The sequence below is a fragment of the Pseudogymnoascus verrucosus genome (genome assembly GCF_001662655.1).
Source record: "Pseudogymnoascus verrucosus strain UAMH 10579 unplaced genomic scaffold scaffold_81, whole genome shotgun sequence".
NCBI lineage: Eukaryota > Fungi > Ascomycota > Leotiomycetes > Thelebolales > Thelebolaceae > Pseudogymnoascus > Pseudogymnoascus verrucosus.
The window spans coordinates 61,099-83,545 of record NW_017263732.1 but is presented as its reverse complement, the minus strand read 5'-3'; the positions used below and the strand labels follow the sequence as shown (position 1 = coordinate 83,545).

Here is a 22,447-nt window from a genome sequence, read left to right as displayed (position 1 = left end):
CGACCGTAGTAGGCGAATTTGTTATACAACCCCTGTTCTTCCCCGCGTCTCTCGGTGCCACACTAGAGATCGGAAGCTTCTCCCTTTATCAACTCAACGGCGCAAGAGATTCGTTGTTCTACGACTTAATAGGTAGTGTTTAACACTACAATAGATATCCCGTGTTCTCCAGCGATCCACCATGATCGAGCCGTCAGACAGATTTTGGGTGGTCGGTGAACAAGTCAAGGGAAACGTTCATACAGGTCAGGTTATCGACTGGGATCAACGCCGATGGTATACAATCGAGGGCCCAGTATCACTTATACCGCCCGATGAAAACGTCGACATTGATGTTCTGAAGTGCTACGTTGGCCAGCTTGGCCAAACCGTTCAATCTATAACAGTAGACGATAAAGGCCTTTTGGTCAAAGTTTCGTCAGACCCAGAGGATGACCGTACCTTGACTACCCACTACCCACGTTTTGCTACTGCGCCTTCCCTTCAAAACTGTCTCACCGTCCACCTATCGCAATTAACTGAAGAGGATCGACTTGGCCCAAGTGTCGACTTGGTTAGCTATGTGGACGACTCCGGCACCTCGAAGTTTGCTGTCAAGTATTACATGATCTATCAAACGAGGCACTGGATACGGAACGAACTCCATCTCACCAAAGCTCTCCCTAGGCACCCAAACATACTCCCGTTTGACCGTGTGGTTCTCTCCGACGCAGAACCCCGTATTCTTGGTTTTACAACACCATACATCCACAACGGCACCATCGAACAAAATAAAGACAGGGTCTTTAAACTAGCTTGGCTCCAGCAACTGTTAGACGTGGTAGACTACTTAAATTTCGACCTTGGAATTGCGCATCAAGACATAGCCCCGCGGAATCTCCTCGTCGATCCCAAAACCGACAACCTCCTTCTCTTCGACTTCGACCGTGCTGCTCGTATCGGCCAACCCAGCTGCTTCCCCCCGAGCGGAACGATGTCAGCGGCGTCATTTTCACTCTGTACGAAATTGTCTCGCAAGATGACCATTTCCGGCGCGTGGAACACAGAGAACAGGATCCAGACGCGGTGCTAGCCCTTGAAAGCTGGCCACTCAAGTGCAAGCTAGACTGCGAGGTTGGGGAATTCCGAAAACTGTTGGACGAGTAGGTTCGCCGTCGGAAATGTCAAGATGATGCACCTCGAAGGCATGTCGATTTCACGCCTGATTTGCCTGATGTACCACCAGCATCTCCTATCATCACAGGAAACGATGATAGTGGTGAGCCCGTCTGGGGAGATGATCTCATACAACATAGGAAAGATGCGTTGAACCGACAGAAGAGCATAATCGTATGGGAGCGGGCCCCACGGCAACTAGCGCCCATTGAATAATTTGTTTATGGCAGCCTATGCCTAACGATTTTAAAGGCATTGCATTGCTGAGTATCTGAGCTATTTGGGGTGGCCAGATAAAATCATACCATATATCGGAGAATACTGCGTGTTTAGCCCGTGGGCGTTGCCTACATAGTATAGATCGCTAACGACTTGGCCATGTCTTATTATTATCTTGTTTTGTTTCATATTCGTTTTCAACTACCCACAATGCCCACATAACATTCTAAAAGCACGACGTAACAGGCAAATAATCATAATTCTCTCATACTATAAGCGAGAAGAAAGAGTCGAAAAGAGTCCAAGGATATATGCGGGTACGTTACCACGCGCAGATTGGTTGGCCACGCAGGCCGGGACCAGGACACTACAGTACCTGCAGATGGGTAGAGTAACCTGTTCCTGAAATACGCAATTCGATCGCCCAGGTTTCTTCTCATCGTTGCGACCAAGTCTCGGGTAGTTAAAGGTTGGTGGGGCGGGCCACGCCACGATACAGCCCTGTAGGTGAGACAGTGGGGCCGATGGTTGAGTCGTCGTGCGCGCGAAGTGGATAAGGGGGTTGGTTGCTTATTTTGGAATTATGGGTACGAACGTCATTGAGGATTCTTTCCCACCCCAGACATATCTTTGATTCGGCGCTGAACTACTGTACTATTATAGCTTGCGCGTCCGAATACACGTGTTATCAACTCAAAATCGATTAGGATCTGGTGGACAATGGGGCAAGTGGGCTGGAGCATCCATTCAACGGGGGAAGCAAAGAAGACAACATCATACGCGTCCCAACTTGCGCATTATAACTCTCATCGGCATCAACAAATCAAATTCAGCTAAAAACACAAAACTTATGTACTGATCCACAGGATCGAAATTTTAGCAGCCCGCTGCGCCATCTCCTTGCCCTGCAGCCGCCTCGATCGTATCAAGAGGATTGTGCAATTTCCGCCTGCGGTGCTACTTGTCGCCATTCTCCACGCTTACTGGCTGGACTCGTCGTCGCCCTCATCGCCTCCGGCGGGGGAGCCAGTTGGAACAGGTCCATCGCCGCCGCGGGTGCGGGTGTGGTGGTGGTGGTGGTGGCCACCTCCGCCAGTGTGGGATGGGAAGCCGCCGGTTGGGACGGGACCACCGCCAGTGCCGGTAGGGATGGGGCCCCCAGTTGGGATGGGGCCTCTAGTGCCGGTTGGAAAGCCTCCGGATGGGAAGATGCCAGAAGGCAAGTCACCTGGGAAAGTTAGTTGGGTTTTAGATGGTATGGGCCGCAGTTGGCCTATGTAGTGAGAGGATTCTTACCACCGCCCTGAGGAGCGGGCGCAGCCAGTGCGACGGCGACGAACAGAGCCTGGACGAAGTATGTGATTTGCATTTTGAATTGAGTGCTGGTTTTAGAGAAGAGTGTTGTTATGAATTGGATAGTGAGGTGCGAAATGTGATTGAGCTGAAGAGACTTTGAAGATGTTGGATTGAGAGGGAGACTTTTTGGGGAACCTTGAGCTTCTTTATACCTGACTTTGGGAACCAGTGCTCCATAATTTCCTGGCCTTCCATCCATGTAAACTTATGTTTCCCCTTGGCCGATGGTCACAAGTATTCTTCCGCCATTTCGAACCATATGACAGGAGACTGATCTGGCCCTATACTTATAAGAGCTGCGCACACCTCATATATTTCTCATACATCCCAGAGAAGCTAGACATTGATCCACCTCCTTTGCCGCGCGTCGAAACCCTACAGAATTAGATTTGGTTCCCCCACGACTTATATTACTGGCCGCGCCGAACAAGGGGCCCCAGTTTAGCTAGTTTAGCCAAAATGATAAGCATTGTGGTAAAGGGGCTTAGTTCCAACGGCAGCGGGACAGCCGTCGGTAGTGGTGGAATTGTCCGGCAATTGGAGACGATGGGAAATATTAGGAACAATAGGCTTGTTAATAATTAATATTAAGATGCAATTAATCGAAAATGTCGTGCGGAGATAGAATATCGGTGAGACGTCGGGGCGGCCTGAAACCCGCGGTACAGTCGCGAATTAATGAGATCTCCAGCCACAGTCACTCATGGGGAATATTGGGGCAAAACTCGAGACCCACACAGGACAAATACGTAAGTGATCGTGCACGGGAAAATTATCAAAGAGGTGTTGAGTAGGATTCGATTTATTCGCGGTAAGGTTCTGTTGTGATCGCTATTGTTGAACGGACAATATCTTCCGTCATCCTGCCCTCATTAATACAGCCTGGGAAATTGATATGGGGCGTAGGAATGTTATGAGGCCGGTTAAAATATGGGGACTGGCGATCTATTACTTATCGTGAGGTTATGGTTTGAGAAGCAGCAATGATTTTCTCAAATCTCGGACACTCTCTCATTGTCGCCTCAGCAACACATTCTACTCCGGCCAATAATCAGTTGTCACTTCTTCTCTGTATTATATTGCCATTCAGAGCTTATTATTATAAGTTCCTGCATTGCTATGTTTTTATTTTACTTTACATGTTGTATATGGGACCGCTTCAATATTTGACCTGAAAGGTGTGTCTAGTAATCTAGCTGACAGATAGCTGCCCTCGATTACATTAGCTTTAACAAATAAACTAGTGAGTATAGTAACTTTATTATGCGTCCTACTCATAAGTCTATGTTTGATTTGACAGGTTAATATCATACTCTGTAGGCATATATTGTAGTCGCTATAGAAGCTTGACTTGATGTTATACATCTTTTGACCCGCTGCCTCGTCCAAGTCCCTCTGGATTCCATTTCCACAAATCAGGTCAAAACGAAGGTAATATTTAACCTTACTACGTGAAATATCGCCGCAAAGCACTATATTTTCGTCGCGGTTTGGAGAAGATTGGCATAGCGCGGCTCGGGAGAATCTGAGTCCGGTAGTTCCCCCTGATCTTCAATTATTGTATTATGTCGAGAAATCAACCCCGCATTAGCATGGAACTGTAGCTTGTACGATGTCTATTGTGATGCACTTGGTGCACTCTAATCCAAACATCGGCTCGCATGTTGGCAGTAAATATGTTCTGTATATGGTTGCTATTTAGCAAATGCTCTGGTTTACTCGTTTTCAACAGGCTTGCTTATATCAGGATATGACTCTGGTACTGCGCAGTCAAATAATAAAAAATGATGGAGAGAAATATAATAGACTCCTACAGTCTTCTGACTGACATTCGATGCGTTTCCTCATCTTACTTGATTGATAGACAGAGCATAATTAATGAGCCTTGCCTTGGTGCGGATGCAGGGGTTCACTTACTAAAGCTATGAGCCACAAATAAGGGTCGCAAACAGATACAAAGCCTCCGGTTCTCCTTTCAATCATGCCAAAGTAACATCCATACTTGGTGGGCTGGAAGGTCGGTGGTGGATTATTGAGTCTTGAGTTATACAAGCCTTTAAAGATCAAATCATCATAAAAATGTTGGAGCAAATAGCTCTTATAGACTCTTCTATTTCTAGTATCGTTGTCTAGTTTAAGGTTCTAGGCACTATTCTCAGTATAATGCTGTCGTTATACTTTATACTTACTCTATTTGCTGTAGCCATACGCTCCCAAGCTAACAATTGGCACATGGCGGTTCAGCACAGTGATCTTACTAAGTATGGGGGCAGTCTATTTTATTCAATTGTAATAGTCATCAAGCAAAGGGCCATCGGGCTATGCAAGTGGTGTTAACACTCGCTAAGTTACATAAAATTGCCTTTGTTCTCATTCAGCCAAGCAGCGAAATCTTGCATGTTATGGTTGGCGTTGCGGCATTCCTGTACATTACCACCATACCCTTCGTCCTCAAACCACTTGAACATGTCCCCTACAGACCCCTTTAATACAAACTTGACAGCACTCGCGATTGGGCAAGCTGCCATGGCCATAGTCTGTCCTGTAACTTCCTTGTAAATAACATTGGCCTCAGGTTGTGTCAGCTCATCGCCCACGAGCGTCAAGGCCGCATTTCTGTACTTGTCGGGCTGAAGAAAGCTCTGAGCTGCAAACCAGCCGATATCCTTTGTTGATACCATCTGGAGCTTCTTGCTGCCTAGTTGCTCCCACATACGGGCAAACCCTTTGCCGTGAAGGTCTGTGGTGAGGTTCTCAAAGAAGGTCACCGGGCGAAGGATTGTATAAGTCATTTGCTGGGGGCTCTTCTCGGCCCGTTGTTGAAGATGCTTCTCAATGGCGTGCTTTGCAGCGAAGTTTTTGACGTAGGTGGGATTATTGGGCGATCGTTCAGGACCACCACGGTCTCCAGACGAGTAAACGAAATGCTGAGCGCCATGCATAACGGCAGCATCCGCCATGGCCTTCCCTTGCTGTTCTTCGACGTCCGAGTTGATCTGGACGCTGTAGATTCCCCATACGGGCCCGGCTTTATTAAAAATGTCGTCTACATTTGCTAAGTTTCCCTCAATAACCGACACGTTAGGGTGGGCAGCGAGCTTCTGAGCTTTTCGACCCGTCGCATTGCGGGTCACCGCGACGATGTTGAAGGAATGCGCTTGAGGAGAAGCTAGGATGTTCTCAATGACAGCACCGCCTTGCTTCCCAGTCGCACCGATCACTAGCACAGTCTTCGGGGTAGTTAATTCCAACATCTTGTCTCTTATTTTTAAGTAATGATGATCTATTTAGTCAAAGAGAAGGGATGCGTGCATACAAATGTTTCCACGAGGTCAAAACGAGGGGATGAGGCAATTCCTACCTCAGTTATATCCACCCCTGTTGATCAGGATTCGCGGCCCCCTCACTAAATTACGGGCCGCGCATCCACAATGATCTAGCCAATATAGGAATCTTACGGTCTCAGGAAAGGGAATTGATTCGACTACCTATTCTACGGTAGGAATAAGCTCCAATTTGTACTATATTCGTCAGCTAATCCTTTGCAATCCCATGGCAGGTTCCGGGCTGCGGCATTATCCCCAACACCCTGCGCTATGGTCCTGGTGGTCCATCAGCTGACAGTATCGATCTCTCACTCTCTCAAGGTCTCGATTAATGTCAGCGATATCATATTTAGGCTCTCCGCCGCTGAAATCTAAACCCATGGTACGTATGTACGTAAGCTAAAAACCATCAAACTCCGCGATGCTGACACGAAAATGATGTGAGAGTGCTTCGTTTAGCCCATCTCATTAAATTCCAAAGAAGAGATGCAAGCAGAAGGAGACACATTCAATCCCTAGCAAAGAGAAGACTTTGCTCAATTCCTAGCAAGAAAAGAATCCGTCTGGTCTCTAATAACAAGGAGGGCTGGAACTTGATCTGGAAAAAATCGGGACGGCTAAAGTTAGCGGATATGGGGGACGAGGAGTGGACGAGGCAATCTGTGATTATGTAAAATTAGCAGGCAGAACTACTACAACATATGGTCGGATATATGAGCCGTAACATAAACTGTTATGGCGTCTGTTAGTTGGGCGGCCATTTGTCGACATCGCATAAGAGCGATCTCTAGCGCCTACATGTTACCTTGTGAAAGTTTAAACCACCTAAGCTTGAAGAAAAGGGCCGATACCTCAGGGTTATTTGGATTTCCTAGCGCCGTCGGGGACAGATAGAGGCCGAAGGAAGCGGGGAAAGTAAGAATTGATTGAGAGGTACGTGCAGGCAGGATGGGCCCTAACTTTTGAAACAATTGAAGGTGGGATTCTGGAACGAAAGGGTCCATGTGGGGTTAGTGAGCGGCGCCGGTTTTTGTCGGCAAGGTAAAAATAGCCTGTAATATTCCCCACATCAGGGCGCCAAACTCGCATAGTCACTAAACAATAAGGTTCACGGTGCTTCTTTTAATTGCCGACCTTTAATACTGCGTCAACTGCGCATACTGTTGTAGTATGCCAAGAACTTAGTGTTGGCCCCACGGCCGACAAACGTTGCCTTTAAGACCATAGGAATACAAACCATGTTCGAATCCAGGGCACATCAAACCTCCTAAGATTAGTACTAGGCTGAGGGGTCTGAAGACTTCAGGCCTTGGGAATGGTGCGGGATAACCTAGCAGAGCTACTCTCAACGAGTATTCGCCCCGAGGCCTATTTGGCTTATTTTAATGACATGGTATGCCATTGCCGCCTTTGTTACGTCGCAGGCATGGAAGCGATCCTGACCGATGGAGAGGATCTATTAATCTTATCCGTCAATTATGCTCGTCTCCACTGCACTGCCTGGCCGAAGTATTCCAATAGCGTGGGGCTCCCAGTTGTCACTTTTGGGGTGGCATATGCGTATTCATTGGCACATCGGGGCATTTGGCGCAGGCGTGTGCATGGGTAGCTTTATGCGCAATCCATCAAGTCTAGGTCCCAAGCTTTTTCGAGGCTTGAGATTATAGACGCCACAGATGCCGACGGGATCTCTCGCAGGGAGCTATATAAAGAACCATAGAACTACCTTCTGGTCCAGAGTAGAAATACAAGACTACCAGCAAACTCCCCGACGCTGTTGAGCTTGGCCACCGCTTAGCTAATTTTCTACAAGCATGAGAACCAAACAAGTGACCAGCCATTCTATACGACTCCTTTTATCTTCGCTATGTATCCTAGCCTATGTGGCATGCTTTGCCACTGGTAGTCCAGCCTTCCGTACCCATGAGGACCTGATGGATAGATTCAATAATACTCGAATTGAAAGTTTCGACAATAAGAATGACTTTAACCTAGTTAGTAAAGCCGATATGGTGGATCTAAGAATCTTGCCTCTTGGAGCCTCAATCACTTGGGGCCTATATTCTTCAACTGGAAACGGGTAATTCTCTCTAGAGCTTAATTCATATAGCTGCTGTCTCTTTCTCTGGCAGTTTTCACGGCTTGTAACTAACTAGGTGCCCGAATAGTTATCGGAAGCCGCTACGTGACCAATTAAGGTTAAAGGGCTGGAATGTTGACATGGTTGGAAGCAAAAACAATGGCGACATGCAAGATAATGTTAGTAATGGAAATCTTTACATTGATATACAGTGCACTAATAGTAGCCATAGGACGTTGAGGCACACTCTGGAGACATCATAGATTAGGTCAGGGTTGCTGCTGAAAATTCTTACCACTTCAATCCTAATGTTGTTACCATCAATGCGGGCACAAATGACTGCACAGGAAATATCGACATTCCAAACGCCGGTGCACGCATGAAAAATTTGATACAAACGATTCTTGGCCAACCTGGGTGGGATAGAACCACAATTATACTATCAACACTTATTCCGTCTGCAAATGGAGATACTGAAGCACCCCGTGGTAGCGTGAACGACCAGTACCGAAACCTCGTCAAAGATATGCAAGCAGACGGAGTGCGCATAGTTCTCGCTGATATGGACCCTCCAGTAGCAGGTAATGGCTGGTTAAGCTATCCTACCGACTATGGTGATCTAGTCCACCCAAATGACCAGGGTTATGCCAAAATGGCTTACGTGTGGTGGGCTGCCATCAACAAAGCTAGAAACGATGGACTTTTACAGCCACCGAACATCTCCAAAATCGATGAGGACTGCCATAAGAAACCAGGAGATGGGGTATCTGCCGGCGGCCTCACCCAGCAAGTAAACGGCCTGGATGACGGTATCTACTATCATAGTAGTGTAGGAATGGGCTCGGTCTTCGATTTCTCAAGTAATTTTGATCGAGGCCAGTGGTTCTTTGCAAAATTATTCTCAAGGGATCGGGATGATCTCGTAGGATGGGTTGACCAGCCTGATGGCACTGTCGTGTACGCCGTCTATAAAAACAATGGTGGAGGTTTCCCGCGGTTTACCAAAATTGACGACATGACCGTTCATGACAACTGTTTAATATCAGAAGTAAATTTTGTGGATATTAACGGTATGTAATAAGTTTTCCCTGCTCACTCCGAAATATAGTTATTATTAAGAGAGGTGGGTTTCGCAGCTAATATTGCACAACATAGGGGATGGACTGGACGATTTCGTTTGCATCGCAAAGGACGGGGAGGCTTTCGCTTCTATTAACAACGGCCCCTCAAGTGGAAGTTCCCCGACATTCACTTCTATAGGTTCTATCAAGATCTCTGAGCCCGGCTATGATCAGTCTAATATACGCCTTGCTGATATAGACGGCGATGGACGTGCCGATTACTGTGCCTCTAATGCGGCTGGCGACATATCCTGCTGGCGAAATGGCGGAATACGTAAGATAACACAATCTTTCTCTCCTGCACTTCTATATGAAATAAAAGGCTAACTTGTATCAACGAGAATAGAAGACAAGCCGGAATACTGGCAATAACATAGGTGACTTGAACGGTGTTCGGTTTGTGGATATAAACGGCGATGTAAGACTCTCAACTGTTGTCTGTAACAATGCAGGAAACTAATACAACGTGACTAGGGCCGAGATGACTGAATCTGGGTGGGCGACAAAGGTGAAGTTTACACCTATACAAATTCGCGAAGCTGCCAGAAAGGGGAGCTAGGCGACGGACTTAATGTTGCTTGGCGGCAGGGCTTCCTCTCTGGGAGTAGCTCTGGACCAACTCATCTCGGCATGGGCGTTGCGGGAATCCGTGATAGGATTCACTTTGCTCGCATCTACGGCGAGTTGGAGTCCTTTGGCTTGCTGGGACGCCATGACTATGTATACATGGAACACACACGAAATGGCGACAAATATGACATTCAAGTTAAGGTATGGAAGAATGCTGGATATGGATCCACGAAGTTGAAAGGTAATCAAGCCCCTTTGCCGAAGCCCAACTATCATTCTATGGCATTACTACAACACCTACTTACTTGCATCATATAGCCGACGGAAATAAATACTGTAATATGATGGGCCACTCTGGCGGCAGGGAGGATTACGTCTGGACTTTGTCAACTGGGCAAATGACAATCCATCCAAACGCTGGGTTGGGCGAGGTTGGTGATGGGCAAAGTTTTTGGGGCCCAGAGGCAACCATGTTTGACCCCGCAGTTCAGATTGCGTCCGCCCGCAGTGCATGAACTGCGGGCGGACGCAATCTGGACCGACGAGATCTGCATCTGGTCGATTGGGATGGTGATGGGTTTTGCGATATTATCTGGACAAATCCTGATGAAAACAATCAGGTGGAGGTCTGGAGAAACCTCTACGGAGAGACCCACGCCTGGAATTGGTCGTATCTCGGCAATCCAGCAACAGAACTATCTTGCGTGGAAAAGCGCGGTCTCGGCATTCACGACATACCCGTTCACTTTGCTGATGTCACGGGCAATAAGAAGGCCGACTATCTGTGTATGCAAAAGGATGGTCGTACCACTGGCTGGGTAAATGGTGACTCAGGCTGGGAGGTAATAGACCAGTTTAAGCATACCGAGGGTCTTGATAGGGCAAACTTCCAATTTGCTGATGCCGACGGAGATGGCAAGGCAGATCTAATTTGGACAGACAAATTCAACGGTGACGGGACGGTCTATTACAACGGTGGCCGCCAGGAAGTAGGAGGCTCACAGTTCCTGTGGAGTAACGAGGGCAAAGCCTTTACCGGAAATGCTGCGGGGACATGTGTTTATTACCCCGAACTCAACGGCGACAATCGAGCCGACCAGCATAATGTCCTTGGTACCTTCACCAACGAGGCTAGGACCTGGTTCAATACATGTGATGGAGGAAATGCAATGGGGGATGGCCCTTCCACTGGCACTGACCCACAGTTACCAGCAATGCCAGGATTGGACCCGGATGGGGTCTAGATTGAGTTGGCAAGCCTATGAGAAGTTTGAACTTGTACAGTGTATGGCCAGCTCGGGTGAGAAATACGATACAGTGGGCACCTATCAGGGGATAAGTAGAGTTGGTAGTGGAGCAAGCTAAATCAGCGTTGCGCCTATTCATTGCATAAAAATCATATGTGCTTTCACATAGAAGTAAAGTGGCAGAGTACAACGCCTCATTACGGATGCCCATGTCAAGGCCCTTGCGCGTGGCTTCTTTGCCTAGGGCCGTAGGTGAGACTCTACCTCATTACTCCTGAGATCACTACCGCGTTAGGCCTAATTGTGGCTTTCTCACTTCTCGTATTTATCACTTTGGGGGGCCATACACTGTATATGGCAGGGCGGTCGGATGCCTAATTATCTAGAGTCTATGGTGGCATATGAGAGACCCTCAGGTCGTACCATAACTACCGTTATTCGCAATGAAAATAGTCATTATCTAGAATTTTCCTATCATGATGGTGGTGCACGCAGTCGTTGTTGCAATCACTATTATATGATATTTCTGAGCTGACAGGCATAAATTGAACCATACTTTAAGGTAATGAGTCATTTATATGGCGAATTTAGGTGGCAGATTATGTAGTTGGCAAATATGAGAATATGTCTATGACCTGTACTCTGGCCAACCCAACAACGAAAAGCCAAACACAAAGACAAAATATTTGCAGATGACAGGCATTGAATATATACAAAAAATGGCGGCATATATGGACAGGAGAAATCGACCACAGCTCAAGATCACTATGCAGGACCACCGATAATAACGGTCAAGACCTCGGGGTTCGGGTTGTTCACCAACCCGGCCGCGCTGGGCTGTCCATCGGCCGCAACATCATCATACGCAAACGCGTATCCCAATCCATCAAGTTCGTGCTCGTGGACAAATTTGCTGTAATAGTTGGTAGGAGACACCGTATAGTAGTTCTCCGAGCTCAGACTTGGCTGCACATCTCCTCCGGGAATGAGCAAAGTCGAACGGACAAAGGCTGCACACAGCCTTGGAACAACAGCTCTGTGGATATCACCGTCGTTCTCTGCAATAGAAAATGGTCCACGGTCGCAGCCAAAGATATCAACAGGACCAGGCTTAGCGTAGCCACGGTTGTCTCCCTCGCATTTTAACTCATCGCCGACCACTCTGCAGGCAACCTTCCCGTTCGAGGTTTGAGTATCGATGGTCAGCGTGTTGGAAGTATAGTGGTCCCAGACTTGGTTGACGTAGTCGGTCCAGTAATTACTGAACGCTCCGTTATCCAGGGTGATATAATCGGCAGGTGCCATGACACGCAAAAGTTTTCCAGACGCATCTTTCACACAGAGCGCATCCCACGGCGCACCATCGATAGCCGCCTGTGCTTGCAAGGCAGAACAGACTTCCGACACAGCATTTGTGGATGTCCCCTGAACAGTCTGGACTCCGTCCCGAGACTTCAGTGAGAGACCCAGAGGCATTCCAACAAAGTCAACAAAGCTGACATCGGCATAGATACCACCGGCATTATTCGTCAATTCGACAAATCCCCAATCGCTACCGGCGCTAGGGTCGGTGGGGTTGGTTGACGACGGTTCAACAAGCCCCGCCCTGCCACCGGCGTCAACAATGTAGAACTTCAGGTCCCCCGCGGCGACCCAGATGCGACCAGACGAGATATAATCCGGGAAGGACAGAGAAGTTGCGCTTCCTTTGCCACCGAGAGGGACAGCAACGTTTTCAGTAATTAACACTGGGGTCGTAGACGTCGTGCTTGGTGGATAATAGAACGTTCCATCGGGAAGGACAAAAACGATGCCACCGCTTGAATCTTGACCGGTGATATACACGTTGATTGGAGCGGCACCATAGTTGTTTTGCAAAACCAGACCTAGCTGGGGGTTGGACGTGGACTGTCCGTCCCCTTCGGCAGCCGTCCCTCCAACGAGGATTCCATCATGTATCTCCTCCGGGATGATGATAATATCATGAGCATTTCCGGGATGAACAATGAGAGGCATGGCTAGAGATTGGCCGATAAGGCCAGCCGCAAGGGCAACCAATGCCGTAACAGAATGCATGACGGGTGTGGGTTGAAAAGGAGTGAATAGGTAGGCAGATACCTATAATAGAAAGCCCAGTTCAATGAAGGAATGGATGGATGCAATGTCTGACGAGGAGCACGAACAATATGATCTGTGGGAATATCCATCGTTTTATATATCACAACCTCATGATCAGAAAGGACGAGCGTGTCATTCTCACCCTTGCTCCCTCCTGTTACGTTCCTAAGCTAACGTACCATTGCTATAAAACGCCTGAAGCTAACAGACTGGTAACTATAACACGCAAAAGTAATTAATTGCTTGGTGAGCAAGATTATGTGCAGGCCAAGGCGAGCGGGTGGCATGAGAAGTATGAAGCTATCCAGGATGCCAATCCTAAAATATCTAGCAGGTGTCAGTAAACGCGCCTATAATAGGCGCTTCCAGGGTATTAGAGAAGCTAATTGAAAAGTTAGGTATGTGTAACGACCCACGTGCGGACTATATCTGGGGTTTGCGTATGTTATAGTTGCATTTTGACAAAGGAAGGGGGATGGTTGGGGTTCCTGCAGTAGCGCACGGTCGAGGGCCGATTAGGGTTCGGCAGTACTTTTTAAGGTGCGTTCCAACAGGCTACACAAGGGAATACTGGGGGGGAATCCTCCTCAACTCAAACCCGACAAGGCCCCTTCTCCCACGTAAGGAAGCTCTCGGCGCTACGGCGGACCGATTCGGGTGAAACATATAGCGATTCCCGAGACTAGACCATAGTTTAAATTAACGGACAGTTCCAACATCCTCATCATCGTCAATTAAGGCCGAAGGAAGGGTCAGGGCGCAGTCGGCTCTATGTTTAACTGTTAGTGCTAATTGAAGGGTCCAAGCTAGAGCAATGAGAATGCTCGAAGGATCAAACGTTACACTCCCCCGCATGCATCTAAGGGAACTCGCCAATGGGGCCAGAGGGCGGTAGTGATCTCGATAGTGGGTGTTCATCCAATATGCAGGATTGGGACACTCTATAATAACCTTTATGCGAAAGTGAAGTTGGTTGACTTGGCGGGAGCGGATTGTCGGAAAGCTTGGGGATTGGAAATGCGTGAGACAGCGGTTGTGAGTGGCCAGTCGCTTACCTAAGATCACATCTCACTGACGTTTCCCACAATCCAATGCGAACTCTCCATCTTATCTTATCACATCTTGATTACATCCCACTCTGCCCCCCACCCACGTGCTTGTCTCTTAAACTTATAAGAGTTAGACCAAGCCATCGCAAACCCAATTAGGTAAGTGTCAGCCAATCCAAAAAATTCGTTGCAAACACCCTTTTTTTCACGTCAAGAGTAGCCCTCAACCGTATAATTCATTAATCGGTGCCGAAATACAGCCAATGCCTTTGCCTCTGCTTTAATCTAGCTAACAGACAAGACATATCTGTGAACGACTTGGAGTCTTTGCGTTCACTAGGAGAGCTAGAAAGACTCGTGCGGGCCCCCTTCAGCCATCCTATACCCTATTACATTGCGCTTTTTTGAGTGTATGCAACCTCGAGACGAGCGAGCGCATTTCATTTCCAGTAGCCTCGACAGGGAAACTATTTATATTGATATTTTAGGTGGCTCGAATAGACGGGAAACGGCGTTATGGTTTCTCCTGAGATGACAAAGGAGACTGCTGGGATAGACATCAGCCCAGTTGGGAGTGCCGGGCATGATGACAGGCGGGTAGATGATGGCAGGGCAGCCAGAACCGAGGAACCTCTTCGCGATGACAGCGACAGCGACGAAACAGATACGCCCGAGAACGAGGAAATTGGCCGTGCAATCGACGAGCTCGAGAACCAGGAGAAGTCTTGGTTTGGCTATTTAAAGACGAGAGACTTTTATATCGTCTTAATTCTCGGGTATGCTAAATACCCACTGTGCCCATGGACACGCCACATCTATGACATATACTGAGTGATAATCCAGGCAAATCCTTGCATTATGCATCACAGCTACGAACACTTTCTCCACGAAGCTTGTGATGGCTGGCAACTCCATTCCGGCAATCCAAACTCTCTTCAACTACGTGCTGCTCACCTTGATCTACACGACATACACCATCTATACCTACGGTTTTAAGAAATATTTCAAGCTCCTTCTTGTCGATGGGTGGAAATACTTCATCCTGTCATTTTTTGATGTGGAGGGAAACTATTTCACCGTGCTTGCTTACCGATACACAACGCTTCTCTCGGCGCAGCTACTAAACTTCTGGTCTATCGTCTGTGTGGTCATCTTGTCTTTCTGTTTCCTCAAAGTACGCTACAAGTGGGCCCAGATTGCTGGTATCCTCGTATGCTGCGGCGGCATGGGTTTACTACTTGCATCTGATCATCTCCAAGGTACCAATGGTGGTCAAGGTGTAGATCAGCTCAAAGGAGATCTATTTGGCTTGCTGGGCGCCACATTATATGGTTTAAGCAATGTCTTCGAAGAGTGGTTCGTCAGTCGGCGTCCAATGTATGAGGTACTGGGAATGCTCGGCATTTTTGGTATTCTGATAAATGGCGTCCAAGCGGCGATCTTTGACCGAACATCCTTCCACGATGCAACCTGGAATGGTGCCGTGGCGGGATATCTGGTTGGATACACGTTGGCTCTCTCGATATTCTATTCGTTGGCGCCTATCATCCTCCGAATGGCAAGTGCGGCGTTTTTCGACATCTCGCTGCTCACCGGAAATTTCTGGGGCACGATTATCGGCATTCATGTTTTCGGATACACGATACACTTTCTGTACCCAATCGCATTTGTGCTTATTATCATTGGTCTGATGGTCTACTTCCTTGCCGGGTCTATGTTGGGAGACAGCAAGAAGCCGTGGCTCGGAAAGAACCAAGAGCTCGGAGTCGAAGGTCTGGGTACCGCAAAGCGAAAGGCAGTAAAGCGCGTTATCCGCGAGCGACAACCCGGACAGCAGGCATGATGTAATTGGAGAAGATCACATCATCGGATGGGCCTGGAGATCGGTTTCGGAATTGAAGTGTTTCTTGGGTGATTGGGTGGAATACACGGGGCCGTTTATAACTGTTTATTTTACATCAACTATGTATTGAACTTAATGGGCTACACTCGTCCCATGTATCTAGCCTCCAATATATATTGAAACGATGCTATCAGGCTCGTGTTAATAATTAATTTCATTACAGATGATTTATTTACATACATTGATTGATGAGTGGCTTGCTCGAGAATGGATCAATAGACAGAAATAGGTTATCTAACCATAAAGATATTCGATGTTCCTAGAAAGAGATGTCCCCAGGGTGCTGGTTCAAGTGTATAATATCTACTACTACTCGTATAGGGGGGGACTAGCTCCCCCAAACCCATCTTCACATCAAGCTAATTAAACCTGAAAGATCCATCTCACATCATCGTCGTTCTCAATCGGACTCTCATCCACCACCGCCGACCTCTCCGACTCCAGCTTCCTCCTGTTTTCCCGCGCAAGTACGGCCCAGATCGTCAGCACCACCAGAATATTCGCCAGCAAATACCCTGCCGCAAACCCATGCCCAAGGTAGTATCGCGGCTTGGTGCTCGGTCGATACAGCTGGGTCCCAAGCACTGCCCCCAAGTTCCCGATCGAAATCTGCATCGCATTGGCCGTTGCACGCTTCGTCTGCCCTGAGACATTGTTCGCAGGCCAGGCGAGAACAATTCCGGTTGCGGGGTAGATACCAGCGGCAGCGAATATAGTGCCAACGTAGCTGACCCCTGGTTTGTTGGAGGGAGCGGAGAGAAGGATGATGTACCCAATAATAGCAACGATAGAGGACCCGATAATAAACGGAGCACGACGCTTGGCCTTCTCGGATGCGACTGCGACGAGGACAGTAAGGACAGTGGCGACGGCATACGGTGGGACCGACATTAGTTGTGCCTGCGCAGCTGTGTAGCCGAGTGCTTTGATGATGGTTGGGAGGAATAGTGAGAGTGTATAGAGTGGCAGACTAAGAGTGTGGAAGGCGAGGCCGTACAGCCAGCACTTTGGATCTTTGACCGCACGGAGCACAGATGGCCAGGAGAATGGCTCATGGTTGGTTGCATCGTTATCAGCCTTCAAGCGGGCCTGGACGAATTCCCGCTCAGGCTCGGTGAGAAACTTGGCGGTTTTGGGATAGTTATGGATGAACCCATAAGCGGCAAAGGCAACGACAACAGTTAGGATGCCCTCCTGTAGAATATTAGTGCTCTGCATTTACGTTCGGGGCCAACAGGAGCAGTATCTTACCAAAATGAAGATCCAGCTCCATCCATTCAACCCAGCAATTCCTCTCATGTGAGCAATCCCAAATGCCAAAATCCCGCCAAAGGCCCCTGCTAGACTTGCTGCTGAAAAAAAGAGGGCCACGCGGTATGTCGTTTCTGAGCGCTTATACCACATGGATAAATAAAATACCACACCAGGAAACAATCCACTCTCCGTGGCCCCGAGGAAAAAGCGTGCAACGAGGAATCCATTAAAATTCTTGCAGACACCCAGGAGAGTCGCGACAATCCCCCACGCTACCATGGTAGTCGGCAGCCAAAACTGTGGCGTCGTCTTTTTAAGAACTATGTTGGCCGGCACTTCGAAGATGACATATCCGATGAAGTAGATGGTGAGCGTGCTCAGGTATTGGGTATCGGTAAAGTTCATGTCTGCTGCAAGGCCTTCAAGTTTCGCATTCCCGACTGGTGGTCTTGTTAGAACCTCCCTATGGATAGACTCGGAGAACGGGTATCATACCATTGCTTCGATCAAGGAAGGAGAGAAGATACAACAGCGTCAACGGCGGAAGGAGCTTGTAATCAAGCTTTCGTAGGATTGCTTTCTCACTGATTTCTTCTCCATCGGATATGGATGATGATGAAGTAGTGAGGGGCGGGCTGGGTTTTTCCAAGACTTCAAGCTTCTCTTTCTCATTTTCCAACGCTACCTTCTCGTCGGAGATGAGGCCGCCGTCCACGATTTGGGATGCCATCGATATGATCCACGCCTGTGGTGCTGGCTCACAAGAACTCTACTTTGCCCAGTATAGTTTGAGGTCTCGATAATGTGAGAACTCAGGGTTTGATATGAGGAATTGATGCAAAGAATGGCATCAACACGTACTCTGGGCTCCGAACAGCAACTTAGAGCTTCAAAATAATAAAGAAAAAAAAATATATTGGGAAACGGACAGCTTTAACAAGCGGTGCATAGATGTGGGGTAGTTACATGGACTGCATATGTCCCAGCTTCACCCCACGTTATCGTCGTGGCCCCGCTGTCCCAGTGTTTCAACAATGGTGGTGACATGTCTAGTAGTTGCCTATTCGCCCAGCTCTCAGTTGTAAAGTGCGGGACTATCATGACGATAGTCATTTACCATCTCACGCCATCGCTACTCATCTCCCCCCTGTCCCATCTAGAACACATCGACAAGCCACCGAGATGGATGGGAACGAACCCGAACGCCGCGGTTACCAGATAATAAGAGCTCATTGCGCGGATGAAAGGGGGGTGCAGCGCCACAATAATACAGCGGCAATCAGTACTTGTATGTATGTGCCTAGTATCGAGCAAAATGCATCTTTTATTATCGTGGGAAGGTGCTTACTACAGTATAGTATGATACTATAATATGAGTGCAGTGGAGAAGGAGGTTGCGAGTTGCATGATGCAGCACAGTTGCGGCAAGTGCGATGATGTTCATTCTGGGTGGGTCTGTGATAGGGGATTGTCGTTGGTCGCTTGCCGCATTTCGCGATTGCGCCGTTCCTGGGTGAGATGTCGTGATGGGATGCAGCAGACCATTTTACAGCATAAAACCTCACAACTGAGGTATCACCGTCTGTTTCTATTGCTTTTGGTAATTGGAACGGCAGTTGCTTGGTGTGGGGGTTAGTATATGCCGTAAGATGTAATCTTTCGTTCCATTTTATTTTATTATTTATTATTTATTACATTGTTTTTCAAATGAGAAATATTTATTCCGATATTATAGAACCATATGAGCACCCCTAGTTGAACTATATAAACACCTTGACCTGCCACTCCTAACATTCCTCAGGCGCAGTGTACCAGTTTATCTCGATAAGTCATATTGGCCCTTCCTGTGCGGCCATCTTCATTAAACATGTAAAGTCATCTATATTACAGCACAAAGCCTGTGCTCCATCATATGGATCACTGCCACTGGAATGTGATCAATCTGTGAAGCAGCACCATATATCTGGTGGGCTTTTGGCTGCGTAGGCTTTTTCCTTATTCCTTTTTCCTTTTCCTCTCGTTTGTTAGAAGTTCCCTTCTAATGCTACCTCTTCACTCTGCTAGCGACATCCTATCCCCTTTCACCTTCAACTGTCATTTGTACGGCGATGCTAATTGATCTTTAGCATCATTGCGGAAAACGCGGAAACAAACTCAGGGCATGGGGTGGAAGTTAAGTCAGAGTTCAGCACGAGACAAACTTCACACGAATACTTGAGTCTGCACCACATTCTCGGCTTCTTTGTCGAGAGTTTATAGAATTCTCGGGATTGTACGACCCAATACGGAGCAAAAATACAATTACGGAGTTATCTAGGACTACCACCTCAGGCTCACTGATGACGCTTCTTACCCCAAGTTTATTCCCGGGATACTGGATGTGGGCCTCTGCCGTACCCCGCACCCCGCACCCCTCATCTCAGTACGAGAAAGCCTTTTGATGGGAGTCGTTTCTCGATCCCGTTCATACGCCCCCTCTGATATATTCTGGCTAAATATAATGATGGTTCGCACCGTCGACACCATATATTTGTCATACTTACCGTAGACTTCCAATCCCATGGCTGTGGCATTTGTAATGCCCCCTCTCGCATCGGACGTATGAAGGCGCTTTTAGTTCGTTGATAATATTCAGGCTAAATAACTCGCCTCGGGTTATACTAGCGCCATGAAGACATGAATGGCTGGGTCAAGATGTGGTTTCTGGCCCTGTGGTATATATAGGTCTTATTGGCTTAATACTTGTGTTCAACTTCACCGCTGGCATCGTTGATCAGTAGAATAGAATTGGACTCACTCAAACCGAAACCAAACAAACACAAGAACAATATGGACCGCGAATACAAGCATCTTACCAAGGAGCAAGTGGAGAACTTTATGAAATATGGCTTCCTCCGCCTGGAAAACTGCTTCTCCGTTGAGAAAGCTCAGGACTGGACCGAGACCGTATGGCAGCGACTCGGCATGGATCCAAACGACAAGTCAACCTGGACTACCGAACGCATCAACATGCCCATGCATAGGACAGAAGGCGTCCAAACTTTTGCACCTAAGGCATGGAATGCTATGTGTGAGCTACTGGGTGGGGAAGACCGAATTGCGGAGGGGTCCGCAGATTGGGGCGATGGCCTTATTGTTAACCTAGGCACACCCGAGTGGGAGGGGAAGTTCCCCCATCCCAAGGAGCTCGATGGCTGGCATGTCGACGGTGATTTCTTCGTGCATTACCTGGATTCCAAAGAACAGGGGCTGCTTGTCATTCCTCTCTTCACGGACATCAAGGATAACGGCGGTGGAACTATGATATGTCCCGATGCGATTCCTCTGATCGCAAACCACTTGGTAAGGATTGATTTTCATTTGCAGGCCGGCTCAGAAGGCTGATCGCATGTCCAGTACACTCATCCTGATGGAGTTTCACCTCGAATGGTACCCCGAGGCGAGGAGCCAAAACATAATGACCTTGGCTGGTATTCCGAAGTTGTGAATCAGTGCGACGATTTCCGCGAGATGACTGGGTCGATTGGTGACGTGGTACTGATGCATCCACTTATGGTGCACTCGGCATCGCGGAACAGTTTACGCATACCGCGTATGATTACGAATCCCCCAGTTTCGCTGAAGGAGCACTTCAACTTTGACAGGGAAAATCCCAAGGATTACAGCCTGGTTGAGCTGAAGACCCTGCGATCCCTTGGGAAGGATAAACTGGAAGGATGGAAAGCTACGGGTCCCAGGGAAGCAGTTATTCCAGAGCGTCTGAAGAATCAAGAGAGAATGAAGAAACTTGAACTGGAGAGACTGAAGCAGAACCCACAGGCCGTTACCGTGTAGTATTTAGTTACCTTGCACCAACTAGATAGGATGGCTTGAAAAGGGTTAATTAATTGTTATACATATTACTCCAAGAGGCTGCGAAACACGTTGATATATTATTTAATCGGCCTGATGCTAAGAGCTCGGCGGTTCAAATAGTAAGCAACTGAGATATATCTATAATCAGAGCCATTTTCATTTAATTCCTAGCTAAGCCTGATAACAACTATCTCTCCCTACGCTGTTATCGAGTAGATCCTATAGTATGAAGCCTCACACTTCTTATAAGTTACTTGTTGCTTTAATTTTCAGCATCTTTGCAACACTGTTTCTTGTAACCGGTGAGGCAGCACCGCCCATCGCCGCAATGGCTTATACTCTGTTGATTATAGCCTGTTGGACAACTGCTAGGGGCACAAAACGGAGCATACCCCTCCCAGAAACAATCAGGGGCATGCTTTTTTGTCACAGTGCGAGCATCTATATCGTATAGTTAGTAACTGCTTGTAAATACACATGCTGACAACATACCAATTGCGCAAGCTGATGCCAGGGATAAAAGTACAGAAATAGAGAGGATGTTGAAACGCATAGTGGTGCTGGTTATTGTTGTGAATGATATGGCAGCTTGGGAATTTTTTTAAGAAGACGCTTGTGAGAATGGCATAGTAGCTTCAATAGTTTTCGAGCAGAGTGACCATAATCAGACTTTCTTATACACGCCCAAATTTGTAGCGGCTACATCCAACTTGTGTCTTTCCGGCGTCGTTTAAGTCTGCAAATTAGTAATTTAAATTCAGCTTGCTACTCCATAGTGTTTAAGTTCACAAGTGAAAAATCCTTGATGGTCAACCGCGTGTTGCACAATTTCTGGACGTTTTAGGTCGATTACCCTGGGCAATAGCTCATTTAATAAATACGCCTTGCTACTACGATACTGAGGATTTCCCTGCGTCCAGTTAGGGCGACGGTCATTATGAGACATAGTGCTGGTTATATGTTTCACTCGTAGCAGCTGAAATCTCGGAATAGTGGCCATCTCAGGCCTTGGTAATACTAATTACTAAGTAAGACTCTGTTCCGCCTTCAGCTGGCCATCAAGCTTATCGTAGCTAACCTAATACACTTAAAACGCGTGAAACTTATTTTCTGGCGATTACGTCCAGGCATTTGTGTTTCTGTCCCTCCGATGATTTCTTGTGTGGATATTGATAAAGCTTGTAAATGGACAAT

At 47.6% G+C, this 22,447-nt stretch overlaps 9 protein-coding genes across 9 annotated transcripts; 5 read left to right on the top strand and 4 right to left on the bottom strand.

Moving 5' to 3' along the window:
• The first annotated feature begins 79 nt into the window (after positions 1-79).
• On the top strand, positions 80-1,121 carry VE01_10415 (uncharacterized protein). Its single transcript, XM_018279813.2, has one exon. The coding sequence runs from the start codon at positions 182-184 to the stop codon at positions 1,070-1,072; it is 891 nt and encodes a 296-aa protein (XP_018125305.1). The 5' UTR covers positions 80-181; the 3' UTR covers positions 1,073-1,121.
• Positions 1,122-2,184: 1,063 nt separating this feature from the next.
• Positions 2,185-3,004, bottom strand: VE01_10414 (uncharacterized protein). The gene is made up of 2 exons (XM_018279812.2): positions 2,671-3,004; positions 2,185-2,602 (listed from the first exon to the last, which is right to left on the bottom strand). Exons 1-2 carry the CDS (start codon positions 2,927-2,929, stop codon positions 2,355-2,357), a joined length of 507 nt encoding a protein of 168 aa, XP_018125300.2. The 5' UTR covers positions 2,930-3,004; the 3' UTR covers positions 2,185-2,354.
• Positions 3,005-5,078: 2,074 nt separating this feature from the next.
• Positions 5,079-5,984, bottom strand: VE01_10413 (uncharacterized protein; the record flags this gene model as incomplete). The annotated part of the gene is made up of 1 exon (XM_018279811.1): positions 5,079-5,984. The coding sequence occupies one exon, from the start codon at positions 5,982-5,984 to the stop codon at positions 5,079-5,081; it is 906 nt and encodes a 301-aa protein (XP_018125306.1).
• Positions 5,985-8,276: 2,292 nt separating this feature from the next.
• On the top strand, positions 8,277-9,746 carry VE01_10412 (uncharacterized protein; the record flags this gene model as incomplete). Its single annotated transcript, XM_018279810.1, has 5 exons — positions 8,277-8,315; positions 8,405-9,206; positions 9,292-9,531; positions 9,635-9,675; positions 9,732-9,746. The coding sequence occupies 5 exons, from the start codon at positions 8,277-8,279 to the stop codon at positions 9,744-9,746; spliced, it is 1,137 nt and encodes a 378-aa protein (XP_018125301.1).
• Positions 9,747-9,887: 141 nt separating this feature from the next.
• Positions 9,888-11,185, top strand: VE01_10411 (uncharacterized protein; the record flags this gene model as incomplete). Its single annotated transcript, XM_018279809.2, has 4 exons — positions 9,888-10,068; positions 10,146-10,258; positions 10,314-10,397; positions 10,448-11,185. The coding sequence occupies 4 exons, from the start codon at positions 9,888-9,890 to the stop codon at positions 11,069-11,071; spliced, it is 1,002 nt and encodes a 333-aa protein (XP_018125307.1). The 3' UTR covers positions 11,072-11,185.
• A 654-nt stretch (positions 11,186-11,839) lies between these two features.
• Positions 11,840-13,150, bottom strand: VE01_10410 (uncharacterized protein; the record flags this gene model as incomplete). Its single annotated transcript, XM_018279808.1, has 1 exon — positions 11,840-13,150. One exon carries the CDS (start codon positions 13,148-13,150, stop codon positions 11,840-11,842), a length of 1,311 nt encoding a protein of 436 aa, XP_018125302.1.
• A 1,289-nt stretch (positions 13,151-14,439) lies between these two features.
• VE01_10409 (uncharacterized protein) lies at positions 14,440-16,310 on the top strand. The gene is made up of 2 exons (XM_018279807.2): positions 14,440-15,017; positions 15,085-16,310. The coding sequence occupies exons 1-2, from the start codon at positions 14,758-14,760 to the stop codon at positions 16,082-16,084; spliced, it is 1,260 nt and encodes a 419-aa protein (XP_018125321.1). The 5' UTR covers positions 14,440-14,757; the 3' UTR covers positions 16,085-16,310.
• A 93-nt stretch (positions 16,311-16,403) lies between these two features.
• Positions 16,404-18,128, bottom strand: VE01_10408 (uncharacterized protein; the record flags this gene model as incomplete). Its single annotated transcript, XM_018279806.2, has 3 exons — positions 16,404-17,338; positions 17,396-17,838; positions 17,894-18,128. 3 exons carry the CDS (start codon positions 18,126-18,128, stop codon positions 16,508-16,510), a joined length of 1,509 nt encoding a protein of 502 aa, XP_018125320.1. The 3' UTR covers positions 16,404-16,507.
• Positions 18,129-19,918: 1,790 nt separating this feature from the next.
• Positions 19,919-21,254, top strand: VE01_10407 (uncharacterized protein). Its single transcript, XM_018279805.2, has 2 exons — positions 19,919-20,740; positions 20,795-21,254. The coding sequence occupies exons 1-2, from the start codon at positions 20,228-20,230 to the stop codon at positions 21,230-21,232; spliced, it is 951 nt and encodes a 316-aa protein (XP_018125319.1). The 5' UTR covers positions 19,919-20,227; the 3' UTR covers positions 21,233-21,254.
• The last annotated feature ends 1,193 nt before the right edge of the window (positions 21,255-22,447 follow it).

Coding starts and splice junctions, on each gene's coding strand:
- VE01_10415 (XM_018279813.2), top strand. CDS start 182: ATGATCGAGCCGTCAGACAGATTTTGGGTGGTCGGTGAACAAGTCAAG.
- VE01_10414 (XM_018279812.2), bottom strand. CDS start 2,929: ATGGATGGAAGGCCAGGAAATTATGGAGCACTGGTTCCCAAAGTCAGG. Junction 2,603..2,670: donor GCCCGCTCCTCAGGGCGGTG/GTAAGAATCCTC, acceptor TAACTTTCCCAG/GTGACTTGCCTTCTGGCATC.
- VE01_10409 (XM_018279807.2), top strand. CDS start 14,758: ATGGTTTCTCCTGAGATGACAAAGGAGACTGCTGGGATAGACATCAGC. Junction 15,018..15,084: donor TATATCGTCTTAATTCTCGG/GTATGCTAAATA, acceptor GTGATAATCCAG/GCAAATCCTTGCATTATGCA.
- VE01_10407 (XM_018279805.2), top strand. CDS start 20,228: ATGGACCGCGAATACAAGCATCTTACCAAGGAGCAAGTGGAGAACTTT. Junction 20,741..20,794: donor CTCTGATCGCAAACCACTTG/GTAAGGATTGAT, acceptor TCGCATGTCCAG/TACACTCATCCTGATGGAGT.